The following is an 18,505-nucleotide window of genomic DNA, read 5'->3' on the forward strand; positions in this document are numbered from 1 at the left end:
AGAGCTGGAAGCCCAGCAAAGCAGCTGTCTCTCAAAGAAGTGTTAGATTCCTCTTGGACTGGCAGAGTGAACTTGATGGGTTAGTCCAAACTAGCCCCCTTTCCTCTTCTCTCTGAGGACATTACAAAGGATCAATGGGGGACTTGCATTACAAGAGGGTTTGAACAGTGCAGTGCTGCAGCTTGTGCTATGGAGCAATAGATAACGATGTGATAGAAACAGGGCAGAGGGAAGAACATGTTAGGCAGTTCTGCCCTCCTGCTGAAAGCAGAGCTGTGGCACAGATCAAACGTGAACAAGAGCAGCTTTCTATTCTAGATTTGTGAAGACTGAACATGTAGCTTGCATCTGTCTAGGTGCGCATGGAAACAGTTGTTTCTCTTGTCCTTTGGGGGACAAGGATTACCGGCACCCCTTGGAGGATAAGAATAAGTCTGGTATAACCCTCCCCTGAGTGGCCAGTGTGCCTGGAGTGGGACCACCTCTCTGCCTTGCAAGGCAGCTCTGGTGCAAGGCATGGTACACTAGGCAATTTCTTGCTTAGGAAGGAGGGGACGGCCAAGTGAGGAGCAATGTGAACTACCAACAACCCTGGGAGGGCAAGGTGACATGACTTAGCCCAGAAGAAAACAGGCGATACATGTAGTGCAGCACCCCCAGATAGAGAAGACTGGTGTGAGCCATGGTCTCCATTGCATACAGGCTACCCTTACACAGGAAGGGCAGGATTGAGACTTATATCCATGCCTGCTGGTGCAAAGAATCAGTGAGTCCTGCTCACTTTTCTTTCTGTGAGCCTCAGTTAACACGTGCAAGGCAGACTCCTCCCAGGGAGCAATTCTTCTGCAGTCTACCCTAAGCACGGTTCACTGTTCAGAATGCTCGGAAGATTAGGGAAGCTGAGAAGAGGGATGTTTTTTATTAGTGTTTTTGTGCCTTGTAGTTTTAAACTTTCCACCTGGCTGCCTCCCCCCTTGCTCCCTCTGTCAGCATGGGCTGCAGGTTCATTATAGACACTTCTAGTTGCAGCCCAGCTCCTGCTTTGTTGTCACCTGAGTGGAAAAGCTGGAAAATAGGTCATTATGCTTCAGCAAGCAGATCCCAGCCCCACATGATACAGCTGCTTCCTGCCTTCACTGAACCCTCTCAACACAGGCCTCTTTCACCATGCTTAGCCCTGTACTAAATCCTCACAGATATGATGCCACTATATCCACCCCACTTTTGGGGGATATATGCCCTGCACACTAGGAGGCATCGTGGCCACCTCTGAGGTAATAGCTGAGAATAATGAACCACCTAGGAACCCACTTGGTCCTGGCACATGGCATGCAATTCTTTGCAGCTGTGAGATGTCTGCCTGCCAAGTGCGTTAGGACAACCAAAGCTTCCCATGTGTACAGGTGGCAAAAGAGCCCTCAAACTCCACCATCTTGTTTATGGGGCAGGATGTCAGCACTCTTCCAGCTCACTGTAGCTACATAATGCAAACATCTAAAGTCATAGTCCTGCAGATAGTGGTCTAAATGCATCTCTGGATGCAGTGTGAGCTCAATTTGTGTGTCTTATTGAAAGTCTGTGGGGAGGAAGGAGTTGAAACAGGAGGAGATTTTATACAGCGATTACTCTGCCCCTGTTTTATTATCCTTCAGGCGTCCTGGTGGTCCTGGAATAGAGGTGTTCTGCTGTTTGTGCAGAAATGAATTTGGCATTGGTTTTGGCACATGCACATAAGCTGCTGGGTTACTGCTTGGATGCAGAGAGCCATCCGCCCTCAGCTCAACCTTTGTCTTGTACATTGGCAAATCCAGTCCTGGGGGAGCAACCCACCCTTATGCACGTGGTTACACTGCCTTTTACATTGCAGTTTGGGAGGCTGACAGGACCAATGTACTTTTTGCAGTATGCTTGCCAAGATATCCTGTGTCAGCTTCCAGGTTCTCTAGCTTGGAAAGCACAGACCTCCTTGCTCGGTTTCAGAAAGTTATACTGCATTTCAGGGGAGCTCTGGTATAGGCACTACAGTACATTCGGAATGCTAACGGGAGTCTGTACAGGAATCTGAGGTCAGGCAAGGCAGCAAAACTTGTAGCCACCTAGAAGAGGAGCAGAAACATGGCAGCCCCTTGGCACAAGGCTCTTTTGCTCTTCCAGTGCTCTTTGCTGTGTCAAATTTACTCACAAAAAAATATCAGGCAGCTGTGATCCACCATTCTTTCTGTCTAGCAGCAGAAAGTAGGAGCATACCTGGTAGTTCCTCTGGGAGCTGTTGACAAAGCACAGGCTTTGTCGAATGCAAGCAAATAAATCAAATGCAAGCCCATGCTGACTTTTCTTGAGTCAGACTTTCTTCCTAATCTGCCCTTCCTGCCTGGTCAGCTTTTCTCAGGAAGCAGGACAGGGGGAATCCTTCTTTGGATTCCATTCCTTCAGATGAAAGGGACTCCCAGGGTTTTGTCTTTGAATTTACAAAGCAAACCAGCATCTGTCAGTCCATGAAAGAAACTCTCAAAGAGAAGGTGGGCATAACTCTTGTAGCAATGCCTGTTTGAGTTTGAAAAGCAGCTGCCTTGTCCTACTTGTCCTAATAAAGGCTTGATGCTTTCTGTATCAGGGGCATTGACTTTATTATTTGAGATCTGTACACAAAGGGAAGGATGTATTAGAGCAGCCTGCATGGAGCTGGAAGGACTGATCAGGGAGGGAGGGAGCGAAATATACACAATCTAATGCTGGTGGATTGGGGTTGCTTAGGTGAGACCGCAGCAGGTCTCACTGGTGTGTGGAAAGACTCTGTTTTCACATGTCTAGAAGCAGACAATAACAGCAAAATCACTGGGGTCAATGCTGAGAAACATCACACATTGGCAAGTATTAAAAAATAATAACAGAAGTCCAACTGCAGAGATGGTTGCAGCTGTGAACACAGTAGTGACTAACCAGAGAAAAACTTTTACTATCCAAGATAAATTCCAAGAAGCAGGAATCCTTGATGCCAACCCAAGGGACATGTGAGTATAAGAGTGGGAAAGTAAAAATAACAAAGGAAGGGGGTGTAGGGGAGAAGTTTTTGCTGTTGCCAGAAACCATCTGTAGGGGTTTCTGCAGTCCACCTCTTGGAGAGGAAGATTTCATGTTAGATTTCCTATGAGAGCAGCCCCATTGATTCTCTGCCCTTGCTCCTCAGCAGTTGTTCCCTCATTTTGATTATATAGAGTTTGTGGAGGGACAGAGTCTGTGTTTCCTAGTTGAAGTTGTGATGACTCCAGCTTTAGGAGATACTGAAGACTCTGTTCAGCCAAAGCTCTTGCTAAGTTATTCTGTGGGTGTCACTTCAGTTAAGCAATGATATTTGAACTCTTGATCAATGAGGGAATGGAGAGATGTCCGTGAGCATTTGAACCCTGTCTGTCACACAGTCAAGACATAATGCATCAGATTTTCATTCTAGCAAGGCTGTACATGGCACATCCTACCTCACAAAGTCCTTCCCAACAGCCTGCAGCAAACTGCAGCACTCTAGGAAAGACCAACAGACATGTCCTCAGTTTATCACAGAAAGGAAGAAGGAAAAACTGATGACAGCACATCCCTTGATTAGCAGTGGGTTACTTGGGAAAATTTCCAGATAATCGTAGGAAATAGAAAGATCCAGAATGGAAGTAATCCCCTCCTCCTCTGTTTTCCCTGTACCACTCCTCATACTGTCCCAGGCAACCTGTACTAGGGAAAAATCCCTCTTAACCTCAAATTTGGGGTCAGTTTATCTTTTACAACATGAGAAAACAAACCAAACACAATACCGAGGATGATACAAAGGCAGGGGGAGGGTGGGTGGGAGGAATAGCATTAGCATCCAAGGTATATAGAAGCAGCAAATATGAAGTCCTTGAATTTTTAACACACTTGTAATGTCAAGATGGTGCCATATGATTGAAGATTAGCAAATTAGTAACTTCGCATTTAAGGAAGGCTTAAAAAATTGGGATTTTGGCACCTGTTAATTTCTTGGTCTGACAGAATGTCAGCTTTGAGAATTTCTTTATGGGAAAGAATGATGGCAGACAGGAAGGTAAATGGTACGTACCAAAGCTAGTGGAGAGTAGATTAATCCAGTGTCTTTGTTAAGACAATAATAACTGGTTTTCTAGACAAGGGACATGCAGAAGGTAATTCTAGACTTCACCAAAGCATTTGATGTGAGAAATTGTTAGTTGAGAGTGGAAGGGATAGAAATTAGCAGAGGAATCATAAACAGGGGAGAAAATTGCCTGATGCAGACATTAGTACCTACATACTCTGCTGCAATGGGAAGCTGGGCCTAAGGGAGGCTATGAGCAGAGTTTTCTGAGCCTAGGCTTTTGATTTATGATTGCAGTAATGACCTGGACACAAAAGTAGGAATATGTTAACAAAATGTGCTGAAGCCACATGGGGAAGGTGCTGTCATTACAAATTACTAAAATTTCAGGCAGTTACAATAAGAACTAGATTATTTGACTAATACAGAGAGCAAGGACTGTAGTGGTAGGTTTTGGAGACTAATGGTAGGACTTCTATAAGCTGAGAATGCTTAGGTGGAAAACAAGAGAGCTGGCATACTTTCTTTGGGTATCTAAATTGGCTGTGAATTACCAGTGTGCAATGCATCACCGTGAAAGGAAAGGTGATGACACCAGATGTATGAGGTGAAGGATCTCTAGCAGATAACAGGGAAGTGTGGCACTGAAGTATGGTGGAAATTAAAAACATTGTGTGGAATGGGTAGAAATGTGTAAATGAATAGGGCTTTTACAGAATTAATTGGCAGGGGACTCCTGGTGTTTGACTACATGGGCAGAGTTTTACCCAGCCTTGATATTTCAAGCCAGCAGATGTTGCAATGTTATTTCTGTACAACAGCTTCCATTTACTATTTTCTCTGAGCTGGCCCTGGTCTTCAAAGATATAATGAATGTTGTTGCTGCAGTGGTTGAGTGGGAGTGAAGAGTGCCATGAAGGTATGGGCTGCAAATGGGGATGTATACTGGGTAGAATGGAAGATGAGGACAAGTGCAGGAACAGCCCAGTGAGTAGAGATAAGAGAAGGATGGATAAGCAAAGAGTGAACAAGTTTATGTGCTGAGTGGAAGGGAGGAACGGACAATGTGTGAAGGATTACCAGATGATAGGAAAGGCAAAAATAGATGATCTAAATCTAGGTTGATATTGGTATCGATATAGATGTCTAAATATCTGTGTCTATACAGGTAATTATCAATACATACATATATGGACTTTGTATATATAAATATATACCCTGTGCATGGTATGATATGATATATGTATATATCACAGTATCTACACACATACATGCATATATATCTCTATATATATATTTAGACACAAGAATTGCTTACCTCCTGTAGAATGCAGGAATCACTTGTCTGAAATTACTACCCATTATAAGTGTGACCTGGGCAGTGTAGAGGTGGCTCAGGGCCTTTCCCATGGTATTTCCCTTGGGAACTGAGCCTTGGCAGTGCAGTGAGAAAACCTGCTTTGCATCATCTGCGGGAGGAGGTGTTGATGAAGGCTGTGTCCCTCTCCCACAGCTGCGTGGTGGACGAGATGGACTTCTCAGGCATGGAGCTGGATGAAGCCCTGCGGAAATTCCAGGCCCATATCCGTGTGCAGGGGGAGGCACAGAAGGTGGAGCGGCTCATTGAGGCTTTCAGGTAAGAATCAAGAGAATGAGCCCTGCAGCTCCACTTCTGCAACCAGGTGAAAGCAGAGAGCACACCCAAGGCAGAAAGCATGCAGCAGCTATGGAATGAATGGCCAGGGACCTCCCTTCCAAAGAAGGTGATCACACAGGAGCTTCTGAAGCAGGGAGTCCTCTGTGCCAGTGCTGCAGCAGAGCCATGTCCTTGTCAGATGTTCCATGGTATAAAGGGCACAAAGGGCTGAAGCGAGGCCAGTCCTGACATGTCTGCCAGCAAGGGACTCCCTGTTCATTGTCAACTCAAAGGAAGAGCAGTACTAGGGGGTTGCAGCGATGCTACTCTGCTCCCTTGGCACATCCAAAAGAGTGCTTTGTCCTTAGCAAGGCAAGCTGGAGTAGACAGCTCCTATATTATCCTTACGTAGTGATACCAGTTCTCTCTAGTCTCACTTGTTTTTTTTGGGTCTTGAGAACAAGAAGGCTGAAGTTTCAGTGGCCTACTTTAGCCGTGGTGGATAAACTTACCTTGAGAGAGCAGTTAGTTCCTTCTCATTTGTGTGAGAGGTGGAGTGAAAGCAGCTTGATCCACTTAAAATGAAGCTGTTGCCACCCTGGAGCAGAGGACTCCCATGTTCCATGTTGAGTGTGTGCATCCCTCCTGCTGCAGCCAGAGGTACTGCATGTGTAACCCAGACGTGGTCCAGCAGTTTCACAACCCAGACACCATCTTCATCTTGGCCTTCGCAATCATCCTCCTCAATACGGATATGTACAGCCCCAACATCAAGCCTGACAGGAAGATGATGCTGGAGGACTTCATTCGCAATCTCAGAGGTGAGAGTCCTACTTTGTTTTTTTTTGCCTTCTTGCTGCTCTAAACTCTGCCTACGTGAAGGCAGCAAAACTAAAGCGGAGCTGCCTTTCTGTATGGCTGCTGCTGCTCCCTGTGAGCCAGACATGGAGGGCCCTTTGAGGTGTCTTGTGGAATGCTGGGCAAGAGGAAAATGTAACCTTTGTTTTCTGCAGAAAGCTGTCCAGTCTTATCAGAAACCAAACATTTTCCTTGAGAGATGGTTTCATCTTTTAATAGATCTCACTGCCTGGAAGCAGTCCATTGTATTACATTTTCCTATTGTTCAGATCCATCCTTCTTAGACCCTGCTGGATAGTGCTAAACAAGCCATTCCTCTCCTTGTAGCTTTGAATACATAAACACATTTTCCTTCTATTCAGGCTAAATCTTCCCCTTCTTAATTGCTTGCAATTACTTATAGTAACTGTAAGCATGACAGAGTTCAAGCATATATTACCTCTTCGCAATTTCTGATACATCAGTTCCCCAGATCAATTTTCTTCTGGTTTTCAAGGTCAGTCCTTTCCATCCTGGTAATAGGTTTCTAAAAGCGCTTTTTCAGATGTGGTCACAACATACTTATATATAGAGCCACTGCCTCCTCCTTATTTTCAGATCTGCTAATGCAGCTTAGTATTGTTTGGCCTTTTTTACATCATGTCTAGACAAACTGTTGTCTGATTCACCAGCCATGTTCACTCCTAGGTCAGTCATCTTCCAAGTGTCTCTTCCTGCACATCTGCTGCTCCCTCAAGTTTTCCCTGTCTAGATTTTGAACTTCTGTGGGTTCCTTTGACCTGGTTCTTTGTCCTGACTGCTGTTCAGAACGTGTTGCCTCAGCCTCCCACACCTTTCCCAGTTTGTCATCCACTTCATATTAGTATAATGAGGCCCCCTTTCAAGTTATTTCCTGAAATACTGAATAGGGCTGATATCTGACATCATCCCCTCTCCTTTCTTATTACAGCTGATAGCACTAACTGAAAAGGGTTTTTTTTTTTACATTAACTTATGCTTAGAGTTGCTTGAAAATCTGTCAGTTCACATCACAATGAATTCAGCCAACGTGCACCACAACTCACTAGAGAGGGTGAACGTTACCCTATTACAGACAAAGGGAGACAGATCATTCCAGACTCACCTGCAGGCCAATACCAGGTCAGTAGCTTCACCAGCCTGTGTTTGGAAACAGACAGAATATTCAGTTACACTTGTAAGGATGTGGATGAGGGAGCCAGGAGATGATAATGCCTCTCCATTCCTCAGCAATTCCTCACCTGCATCACTCAGGGTAGTACATCTCAAACCAGAGAGCTGGAGGGAAAGCAGAGAAAATAGATATAAAATGAGTGGAGGAATGGAGTTCAGCGGAATGCCTGGCAGTTCAATTTGTGTTGTTTGGCTCAGGGAAAAGTGAAAGAAAACTTTTCTGCCAGGCTCTGCAAGCATCAGACAGTGAAATCTGGAGAATTGTCTAAGGAGATATAAAAGAGGAAAGGACGAGGCCAAGAGAGAGATATCACAGACAGTGTAATAGAAAAGTATTACTCCTAGGAGACATCACAGAAGGACAGTGAAGGCCACCAAGCAAACAGGAGAGCTGATGCTTGCATTGGCAGGAGGAGCAGCTGAATCCCATCATAGATCTCCTCTGCATCTAGCACTTCCGATGATACGAAATCGATGCAGAGGTTGCTGCTAAGTGGCCCAAGATATATGAATGTGAAATTGTGGCTATAAAACCTTAGGGAACGCATGGAAAGGAGCCACCATGCAGAGCAGAGGAATAATGAGATCTTCTGCATTGGCCTTAGAGATGTCAGTTTCTCCTGCTGGTGCATTAGGTGTGTTAGAACAAGAAAGAAGACAGCCTAAAGTGAAGTCATCCTCTTTCCCTTCAACCTTCACAGCACTACACAGCGCAGAGGCTGTAGCTGCCTGTCAGGGACCATCAGTTCTTCCCTTGCCTTTTCTCCCTGCCTAGCCTGCACAACAATTTCTGTGTTCGGCAGGGGTCGACGATGGTGCTGACATCCCACGGGAACTGGTGGTGGGGATCTATGAGAGGATCCAGCAGAAAGAGCTAAAATCCAATGAGGACCATGTGACTTATGTCACCAAAGTGGAGAAGTCCATAGTTGGAATGAAAACGGTGAGCCACCTACAACCTTGCTGGCACCCACTCACCCCTCTCACCCTGCGTCCCTCCCTGCCCTCTTTTCTGCCTTTTTCCTCTATGCCCCTACTCCTCTTCTGTAATACTTTGCTTGCTTGTCTTGATGGATTCACTCCTTTTTCTCCAAACACTTTCTTCCTCTCTGTCTCATTCTTTCCTAATTTCAGGGAATCTTCTCATCCACAGTTTATAGTATCTGGTGCAGTAATTGTTTGCCCAAGAATCACACTGCAGGTCCTTTCTGCCAATGCAGGTCCTGCCTGCCAATGCTCCAGTGACAGCTCTGCAGTGTTTCAAACTTTCAGACCTTGTGAGGGTGTAGAAAGAGGAAGGCAAAGTGATAGAAAACAATTTCACCCATCTGTCTCTAAAGAGTTCCCTAAGGATTCCAGCATTAGGAGACCCCCAAATGCAGAGACAGCTTCTTTAACAGCAACTGAGATGTAATGCAAAAACATATATACTGTTCACCCAAAAGGAGCAGAATAATTTCTCAAAGCTCATGAAACCTTCAGATGTCCAGTGGATTGAGAGGTTGAGCAGTCACCTCTGTTTGGAAGCCACAAGTATAGGAAGATAGGATGTGTGAGTAAGAGGGATTGCCTATAGCCTGTCCCACTCCTCAGATTTATCCAGATCACAAAGGGGCGGCTCTCTGCTATTGCACCAGCAGGAAAATTGATGGTGAGGAGTGGTGGTGAGAGTGGGCAGAATTGGCTTGTGCTGCTGTCACTGGGCAGGCTTGCACCAGCTGAAGCTTAGGGAGACCCACGATGGCACCTCCCTCAGCCTCTGCATGCTCTTGCGGGTCTTCTGCAGGTTCTGTCTGTGCCCCATCGACGCCTGGTCTGCTGCAGCCGCTTATACGAAGTGACTGATGTGAACAAAGTGCAGAAGCAGGCAGCTCACCAGAGGGAAGTTTTTCTCTTCAATGACCTGCTGGTGGTGAGTGGCGTTTAGGCACTGCTGTGATAAAACTCCCCATTGTTCCTATAAGGAAACCTAAGAGCAGTCCACAACATCCATTTGCCCCTGTCCTAAGGACAGACCATCTCCTGGTCCATTGATAATGTAAGACACAGCTCTGGATCCTTCACTGTTAAAAACCTACTAAATCTAATGCTCTTCTAACCCTTTAAAAACAAACTGTCACATCCCACAGCCATCCCAGCAATGTCACTGCTCTCTCTCATGCCTTTGCCAGCAGGAAGATTCATTTCATTTCTTTGTCTGTTTGTACCATAGTAGACAGAGCCCTCCTATGCACTTTAAAACTTCCCTGCCAAACACTTTAAAACCACTGCCTTCTAACATTGCAAAGGCTGTAGGAACTAGATATTACTTACTGGAGCCCCAAATGTGTGCAGTACTTTTAAAGCTTGCAACTGAGTTCAGACAGGTAAATGGGAGGGCAGAGTTACACTGAGACAGGGAGCAGACCAAACAAGATGGGAGTTCTGCTGAATTTAATGGCAAAATGAAACTGTAGATGTTGCAAATGTAAGGCTAACCCCAAGCCCTTTTGTAGGGGCAGCGGACTAGAGAACTTTCCCCACCTATTCCTCTGCATTTGTTTGTACAGTTGTGAGCGTGGGGAGAAGGTCTGCTCCTTGCTATCTGATAAATCAGGTCCGTAAGAACTAGTGCTGAGGGAATGAGGGCAGCGCAGCATTCACATACGCTCTTGTTCCCAGCTCTGAGGTATTTCTGACAGGCTTCCTTTTGCCTTTTGATCTGACCCTCGGTGAAGAGAGTTACCCTTGCAAAGTCAGAAATGTGGGCATCAGAAAGCCAGTCCCTCTGGGAGACAGGGAGCTGTGTGGGCCCCAGGGCTATCTATGCATGCCGAATTGCAGGAGTGTTATTACAAGTGCAGTATGCCAGGCAGCTTTCTGGGCAAGGAGCCTGTCACTCACCCAGTGTTACTCCTATGCAGAATTAACAGAGCTTGCAGAAAGCTTTCTTACTTTGAGCAGGTTGTATTGTTCTTGCCCCACTGTTCACCAGTACCCTGCACAGTGATGCATCTCTCCCTCCAACAGATCCTCAAGCTTTGCCCCAAGAAGAAAAGCTCCTCAACGTACACATTTTGCAAGTCGGTCGGCCTGCTAGGAATGCAGTTCCATCTCTTTGAGAATGAATGTAAGTCCATTGCTCATGGGTTGCCTGGAGGGGTTTGGCAGGGAAAAGGAGTAGGAAGGAGGGGGCTGTGTCACCCAGTGTGATTGCCATCAGAAGAAAGATTTTATCAGGCTTAGAAGTGGAGGGGATAAAACTGAGGCTTGGTGCTGAGGAGGTGACTGTGCAGGTACAGTGTGATGAGAAGAGCCTTCTGGTAACTCTCAATGGGTCTGAGCTCCTGCAGAAGGGATGAACTAAAGTTTATTGAAAGATCTGTCTGTCATGGTGGCAGGGAGAGCACTAGTGGGAAGGAATGAAGGAATCAATCTCTAGATACACCTCAGTGAGCTCTTAGGAGCCAACTGTAGGTGGAGAACCTCGTTGACAAAACTGCTGCTTCCAACTTTAGCCCCTCTCCCCTCATGCCCAAAGTCACAACTCCCACCTCTACATCTGACATTGATAAAGGCTCAGGTGCTGCTGTGGCCTCCCCCCACTGTGCCATGCTGTGCTGTGCTGAAAGCTTCCCAAGACAGAAGTAGAGTCCTTGGAACAGCACCCACCAAAGCATGGCGAGAGGCCAGCCCTAGTCAGCCTGACCTTGATGGACTGGGAATAGAGCCATGATGTGTCATCATTGAAGCTAGTTGTGCAGTGGAAGAGCTCCAGAAACAGGCAGGCTTCCTGCTGGTGCAGGCAGAGGGGCTGAGGAGTTTGTGAGGAGCTGTAGAACATGCAGCAGGGAAGGAGGACTGTAGCAGCTCTGTGGCTGTAACAAGTTTTTTACATCCTCCCTCTACCTTACTGGCAGCATGAGTTGTTCTCTGAGCACTGTATCCTCTGCAGCATGCAGGGTGTCTCATATCCCTGTATGTACAAGAGTCATTTATAACTGAGCATCGCTGGGCACCACTACAGTAGGGATCAGCTTTCAGGGGTATCATGATTATCCTGGGAATGCCCAAGGATCTTCTGGCAAAGGCATCCCCTCATGTATCCCCTGCAGAGACAGAAAAGCAGATGTCCTAAAGAGCTTGTCACAGATCAGAGACACAGAGTGGGAAAAGGGTCCTCAGACATAAACTGGGGGAGCTGAGGGATGGCAGCAAATAGCAGGTTGGTCCTTTGGCTGGTGTGGTAAAGATTGATAAAGGAAGAGCATGGGGAAGGTAGGCAGTGGGGGAGGAGAGAAAGCAGGACAAGAGAAGAAAGAAATTAACTGTAGAGAAAGGTGAGAGGGAAGGAGAAAATGGATTGAAACCACTGGCCATTGAGCAAAAGGTAGAGGAAGTCCAGTCACAAGTGTAACAAGTTTTCTGCATGCTCTTGTTCTCCTGCTTCTGTTGGCTGAATCTCCAGCCACCACCTCCCTGCACCCAACCTCATCTTTAAAACACGAGGCCTTTTTCTTTGATGTTTCATTTACATTCCCACGTGTTTTGCGTGTTGGGGAGTGCTAATCAGAGACCTACAAACCCACATCTTTACTGTTCTCTCTGCATAGCACAATGAGTTCCCTACCCATGCAGTGCTAACACTCCTGATGTGTTCTCTGATGATAGAAGCAGAGACTGGGGAGAAGTCCTGCCTCTGGATGTTAATGGATGTTCTGGCTATGACTCCAGGAGCCAACTTCTCCAGCTGCATCTCCCACAGGAGAAGAAGTGCTGTTGGCCTCCAATATACACTGTTTATTCCTCCACAGATTTAGAAGGGCTTTACAGTTCTATCTCTGTGCTCAGGTTCCTAGAGCCAGTGTTTCATAAGTGTAACTAAGAGCTAGTTTGGGCAGTTCTGTGGTGCTGGTGGCACTTGCCTTGTTGCTGCAGGTTGGCCATTCCATTCCCTTGTAAGGCTGCAATGCTGCAGGCTCACAGTCTGCAGTGGGACAAACTCTAGGTGTGCCATTCCCTTGGACTTATGTTGGATACTCTCTTGCAGGGGTACCAAAGCAATCAAATACTCCATCAAGAATGCCTAACACCACTTAATTTTTCTGACACACCTTTTTTTACAGATTACCCCCATGGTATCACACTGGTGACTCCAGTTTCAGGCTCAGAGAAGAAACAGGTACTACACTTCTGTGCTCTGGGTGCTGAGGAAATGCAGAAGTTTGTGGAAGACCTCAAAGAGTCAATAGCAGAAGTGACAGAGCTGGAGCAGATACGAATTGAATGTAAGGGCCTCTAACACAATTCACACTCTAATGCCATCACACTGCATGTGTCTACAAGGGAGAAAGGGTAAAGGAAATGCATCCTTCAGCAACAGGGGAAAGAGGATGAGTAGCACAAGTCTGCACAGGACTTGTGTTCATTGATAATGTGAAAAAGCAGTCAGGCTCTGTGACCACCCACCAGCAGGAAAAATGGAAGAACTTAACTACTTATGATGCTTATGAAACAGGGTGAATGATGCAGTGGCTTGGAATAGTGAATCTTAGACTGTCAGACCCAGAAGACTCTTCTCCATTCAATACTCCTTTGACTATGCAAATATGGTCACTAGATAGCTGAAAAGTATGGGACAGGTCTGGTAGCCTTAGCAGAGTTGTCCTTCAGTCCAGGAATGTCTAGGGGACATGCAGTCTGTACTATGTCTCTCTGTGGTCTATCCTACACAGATCAGATATTCATGTAGCCTTCAATGGCCTTTCCATGAATAAACTGGTGAGTCAAAGTAGCTCAGCATCAGTGGTCTCATCTGTGCAACCTATTCATTATAAATGCAGGTCATACACAGAATGTGTGGAGATATGTAAGTTCCTCCACGTGTCAAGTCCTCTCCAGTTTCTGTTTTCTCTTGGCTGTTCCTCACTCCTTCCCTTCTTGACAATCTCTTGTAATATTCTTGCATTAATTCTCCTTACTGACTTCCCATATTGCTCCTTCAATATGCTGGTGTCCTCTCCCTTCTTCTCCTTGTAAGCTTTTGTATATTTGTCTTGCAGGGGAGCTGGAGAAACAGCAAGGGGCAAAGACTCTTTCATTAAGGACCAATGGAGCCCAGATGGAATTGCAGTCTAAGCAAGGCTCACCAACAGGTAAGAGGACACCCAACTTCTCATGGTTAAGCAGTGGTGCCTTTGCAAATGTGTTTTCATTGATTCGTGTGAGAATAACTGCAAAAAGAAAGTTCAGCTTTGTATCCTTTAGCCTTGGGCAAATAGTGGAAATGTGAGAAATAGTGGAAATATGTGCATTCTTCAAATACCCTAGAAAAACCATTAAAGCCTCATTATCCAGTCTGTAGCTGTAACATCTAGCAAAGAGGCTTTACTGATGCAGCATAGGTAACTGCTGAAGAGCCTGGGCCACTTTTTCTTCCCTGAACTGATGCAACACAGAGACTTTCTCCAGCCTCTATACCAACACTTTGGACTAGCCTCTTTCTATCACAGGCTTGGGTTCATTCGTGCCCTGGCTTTTATGCCAGCAAAAATCAAGTGCAGAGGTGAGTGGCTACCAACTCACTGGAAAGGCACTGAGATCAGGACCTAAGGATAGAGTCCAGAAGGGTCCTCCTCTGACCCCACAAAGTAGCTATCAGGTTGCAAGAGGGTCTGTATTTGTTTGTGCAGTCAAGAGCCTTGTTTGGCCATGCACCTCTGCTTTTAGCTTTCCATTGTACAGTATGAGTGCCAGTACAGACCTCATGAGTGAGATTTGTTGTTTTGTTTCAAAGGCAAGAAGGATTTGGGAGAGAAGGTCTCGGACAGCACAGTGGAGGTAAGTAGAGTGCAGAGCAGCTGAGGTAAGTAATTCTCTCTCACTTCAGCTCTTCTCACATTCTCTGTTGTTTCTTTTCTCAGGTTTTAATCAATGCCTCCCCAGCCAGACTGACAATTTTACCAATTTCCAGAGATACAATTAAAAGTTACTGCTAGGACGGGTAATACAACTTTCAAATCCAAACTAAACTTCAAAGCATTTTCAATCCGTTTTTATAACTGTAACATCCCTCATGGACCAAGCTCCCAAACGCTGTAGACTAACCCACCCCACTGCTTTTGGGGAGACTGAGAACCCCACTAAAGACTTCCCTGACATGCTAACTCCATGCAGCATCACATGCAAATTCCCCGCAGCCCAGCTTTCCTGCACAATCTCTGCAGCTCTCTCTCTCCATCCCCCCTTGAAGGGGATTAAGCATGGCCTTTGTATACCAGAGACTTTCCCTAAAGCTTCACCTTCCTAGGCAGGGAGCTTGGCTGTCCAGTGTACTTCTACCTTCGCAGGGATGTCTAGCATCCAGTGGGTTGCCTGTTTCTTCACAGACACCCATACATCCATTGCCTGTGAGGAAACAGGAAAATGTGATCTTCACAGCTGAAAATCTTGTCTATTGCTTCCTACTCTCTCCCTGTCTGGAATATTACCGTTGTCCTGAATTTGCCCTTTTCCAGGGTAGTTCTTTTCTCTCTTGTCATAGTATATTCACTTGAAGATTTCAGCTTCTCTGCGGGGAGTGGGTGCTACTTCTTTTCCCTGAAGAGCACCCCATTTCCTTGGAGACACCCCCTTCCTGGGAAAGGTGCCTCTCCCAGCCAGTTTCCTATTCTTGGGAGGAGTGTTTCCTTGTGGAGAATGGCTTCCATGTATCCTAATTTCAGTAGCACATCATGGCCCAGCAACCAGTTTTTCCTATGGCATATTCCACTGCCTGAATAAATATCAACACAATATTATGCCCTGCTGTACAGTGACTCTGAGCGACATCCATGCTTTTTCCACCATGGTGGGAAGCTCGGCCACTCCACAGCTTCTCCTTCTCCGTTGCTGGCATGGCTGCCCAACGCGCCAGACCACCGGCGCAACCCTGCTGTCTCATCTGCCTGTCCGCTGTACCCCTACCTAGCTGGAAGTGCCATGCAAACTGGCAGGCATTTGTTTCCTACCCAGGGTTTGTCACTTGGCTGACATTCTGTTTTGAGCCAACAACTTTGCTCTGGTTTGGGGTTTCCGTCAGCCCATATCCTTGCCAGGAGGAACTATAACTTCATCCACCATTTGGGAAGCACCATTTTTCTGCTGTGCTTCCCCCTCTAGGGACTTCCAGTCCAGTCCAGCTCCTCCTTTTCAAACGGGGCTCAGTGAGCTCCCTCATGTGACTCCATTATCAATTTGTGAGGACCCTGATGACCTCCTGCTTCCCTTCCCCCTTTCAGCTGCCTAAGTAATACTCTGCCAGCAGAGGAACATTTCCATTTCTTTGAGATTATCTAATCTGCTGCCATTTCATCATGAATTTCTTTTATCATTGTATGAGCTAGATGGGCATTTTTTCCTTTCCTTTTTCTTTTTTTTTTTAATCATTTCCTGTCACTGACAAACCATCAAATGGATTGGAGGGAGCTGCCGTTTGCTAGAGAATGTCAGGTTTCTGCTTTTTCCTTTGTAAACAGATTAGCCAGTCAGCTGGTGTACTTTCCGACTCAGAAAGGCAGGGAGCTGGGAAAGGCTTGAGTCTCTCTGTCTGCCCCTATCTCAGATTCAGCTACTGTCATATTGCTGAAACGCACAACCTTTATTATGTGAACCCTCGCTGTCTGGTTCCCCTCTCCTTTTTGCTGGTGGGGACAAGGGCATGACCTCCAAGGTCTGTTCATTACCATGAGAATTCATGGACCTAGAACTGATTTGCGTTCCCTGTACTGTTTGGGTAATCAAAATTGCATTGGTTTTGGGAACGCCAGCCCTGATGCCTTTGACACGATGGAAAGGACAGGGGCACTTAGGCCTAGATGGGGATGATTGGGCTACTGGGGAGTTCTGTGCAGCCAGGGGTTGTGTCTGTTCTGGTTTGGTTTTGGAGGGAGGGTTTAATGCACGTGAGTCCAACTGGTGGCGGGGGCTCAGGGCAGCCAGTAGCAGCGGATGGGAAAAGTCTTGTAACATTTAATGCTTCTTTGGCTGTTTCTAAACTAGGTGTCAATTCACAACAGGCTTCAAACGTACCAGCACAACTCCGCCCTGGGGCCCGAGAGTGGAATGCAGCCCAGCACGCGTCTTAACATGCCACGGGAGCGGCTGGAGACAGCACTGGTGCCCTCGCACCCCGCCTCGGCGGGGACACTTGTACAGTGCCAGCAGATTGTCAAAGTCATTGTCCTGGACAAGCCGTGCCTCGCTCGGATGGAGCCGGCCCTCAACCAGACTCTGACACGCTACGTCACCTCTGATTCCTGCACCTCCACCCCCTGGCGCGGTGTGGGCAGTGGGCTCCCGGGGACCCCCATGAAGCTGGTCCATCAGCCTCCCCTCCCACCTCCACCACCTCCCTACAACCACCCTCACCAGTATTGCCCCCCAGGCTCCCTGCTTCAGAGGCGCAGGTACTCCAGTGGCTCGCGCAGCCTCGTGTAGCCACACCACCAGCACCAGAACAGCACAGACTTCCCTGCTTCCCTTCCCCACCGCCCCCCGGGGACCCTTTCTGCCTACAGAGATCTAGTTTGTGATTTATTTTTTAGTAAAAGAAGAAGAAAAGAAGAAAAAAAAAGAGTAAAAAAAACAGCCGATTGACCTAACTCTTGCCCTGCCTTCCCTCAAGGTGATGCTAATTGTGAGGAGCCATCTGTAGAAACTGCCAGCCTACATGCTCACACATCCTCACACTCTGCCAGCACTGCTGGCCTCCCATGCTCGTGCCGTTCCCCTGTAGCACTTTGCTGCTCTGTTCCTGAGAGGCTTGATGACCTGCTGCTTTCTAGGCGCTGTGTCTTCCTTTTGCTACTCTTCGACCTCCTCCCCTGCCTTGCGTTTTCCCAGCCATAGGTTTGTACCCACCCCAAAACTTTGCCAGCCTCGGAGAGAAACGGACTCACCTGTGCCAAGGACCGGCCTTGGGGCCCTCCTGGAAATGGAGTTCCCCCTGCCACCACTGCTGCCACCTGCTAAGCTGGAACTGAGAACTTGTACCACTTGCTATGCTTTCTTCTCATTGCTCTTCAAATACTCGATCCTTGCAGCAGCCGGTTCCAAGCAAAGGAGTGCACAAGTGGAAGAAAGCTCAAGAAGAGGAGAGACTGTCCTGAGCTGCAGTGCGACACGAAGATGGCCTCACTCTGAACACCAAAACTCTTTCTGTTGTTATATTGGAGCATTGTACCAGAGACCTCTGCTGAGACCTAGCAGACCTCATCACATGTAAATACATCTGTATGGTAGCGTATGTACAGCGCATGCTTACTAAAGGAAGCACCAAGCAGTTCTGAGGGAGCAGAAGGGATGAAGTCTAGGGATCTTTCCTGGGATGGTTGAGTGCTTTTCCAAAGAGATGGCACCAAGAGGTGCCCTCCCACCTCAACACACACACACACACACACACACACACACAAAGGTTCTCTCTAGCATAAACAGACCCCCCCTCTGCTTTCGTCCTTCTGGCTGGGTTTGTTTCCTGCCCACCTGCCTTTTTCTATTCTGAATGCAAAGCCAAGTGTTTTGTTCGCTTTCTGGGGTAGATGTTCCCTCCTGCATTAGAGTGAAGGGGATTTTGGAGACCATCCGTGTGAGATCCCATCTTTATCTCTTGCCTGACTATACTCTTTCCCCCATCAGCCGTTCCTATAGGAAAGTTGCTCAGATACCAGACTCCAAGGCCTTCTCTCCCTCCCTATCTTTTCCTATCCCAGCTTCAAAGTAAG

General features: G+C 46.9%; 1 protein-coding gene across 3 annotated transcripts in view; it reads left to right on the forward strand.

Annotated features, from left to right (window-relative positions):
* Positions 1-18,178, forward strand: part of IQSEC3 (IQ motif and Sec7 domain ArfGEF 3) — a 98,431-nt gene extending 80,253 nt beyond the window's left edge. The window contains exons 6-15 of one of the 3 annotated variants that reach the window (XM_005144380.3): positions 5,595-5,717; positions 6,372-6,538; positions 8,570-8,709; positions 9,553-9,678; positions 10,776-10,875; positions 12,872-13,033; positions 13,808-13,900; positions 14,542-14,585; positions 14,669-14,748; positions 16,802-16,881. In XM_005144380.3, the coding sequence (XP_005144437.2) occupies positions 5,595-5,717; positions 6,372-6,538; positions 8,570-8,709; positions 9,553-9,678; positions 10,776-10,875; positions 12,872-13,033; positions 13,808-13,900; positions 14,542-14,585; positions 14,669-14,743 (1,030 nt within the window). In that variant the 3' untranslated portion in view covers positions 14,744-14,748; positions 16,802-16,881. Of the gene's footprint in view, positions 1-5,594; positions 5,718-6,371; positions 6,539-8,569; positions 8,710-9,552; positions 9,679-10,775; positions 10,876-12,871; positions 13,034-13,807; positions 13,901-14,541; positions 14,586-14,668; positions 14,749-16,784 lie in introns of all 3 variants that reach the window. The other 2 variants (XM_034063107.1, XM_034063106.1) reach the window with 2 other exon arrangements.
* The last annotated feature ends 327 nt before the right edge of the window (positions 18,179-18,505 follow it).

This window comes from Melopsittacus undulatus, chromosome 5, assembly GCF_012275295.1.
Source record: "Melopsittacus undulatus isolate bMelUnd1 chromosome 5, bMelUnd1.mat.Z, whole genome shotgun sequence".
Classification (NCBI taxonomy): domain Eukaryota; kingdom Metazoa; phylum Chordata; class Aves; order Psittaciformes; family Psittaculidae; genus Melopsittacus; species Melopsittacus undulatus.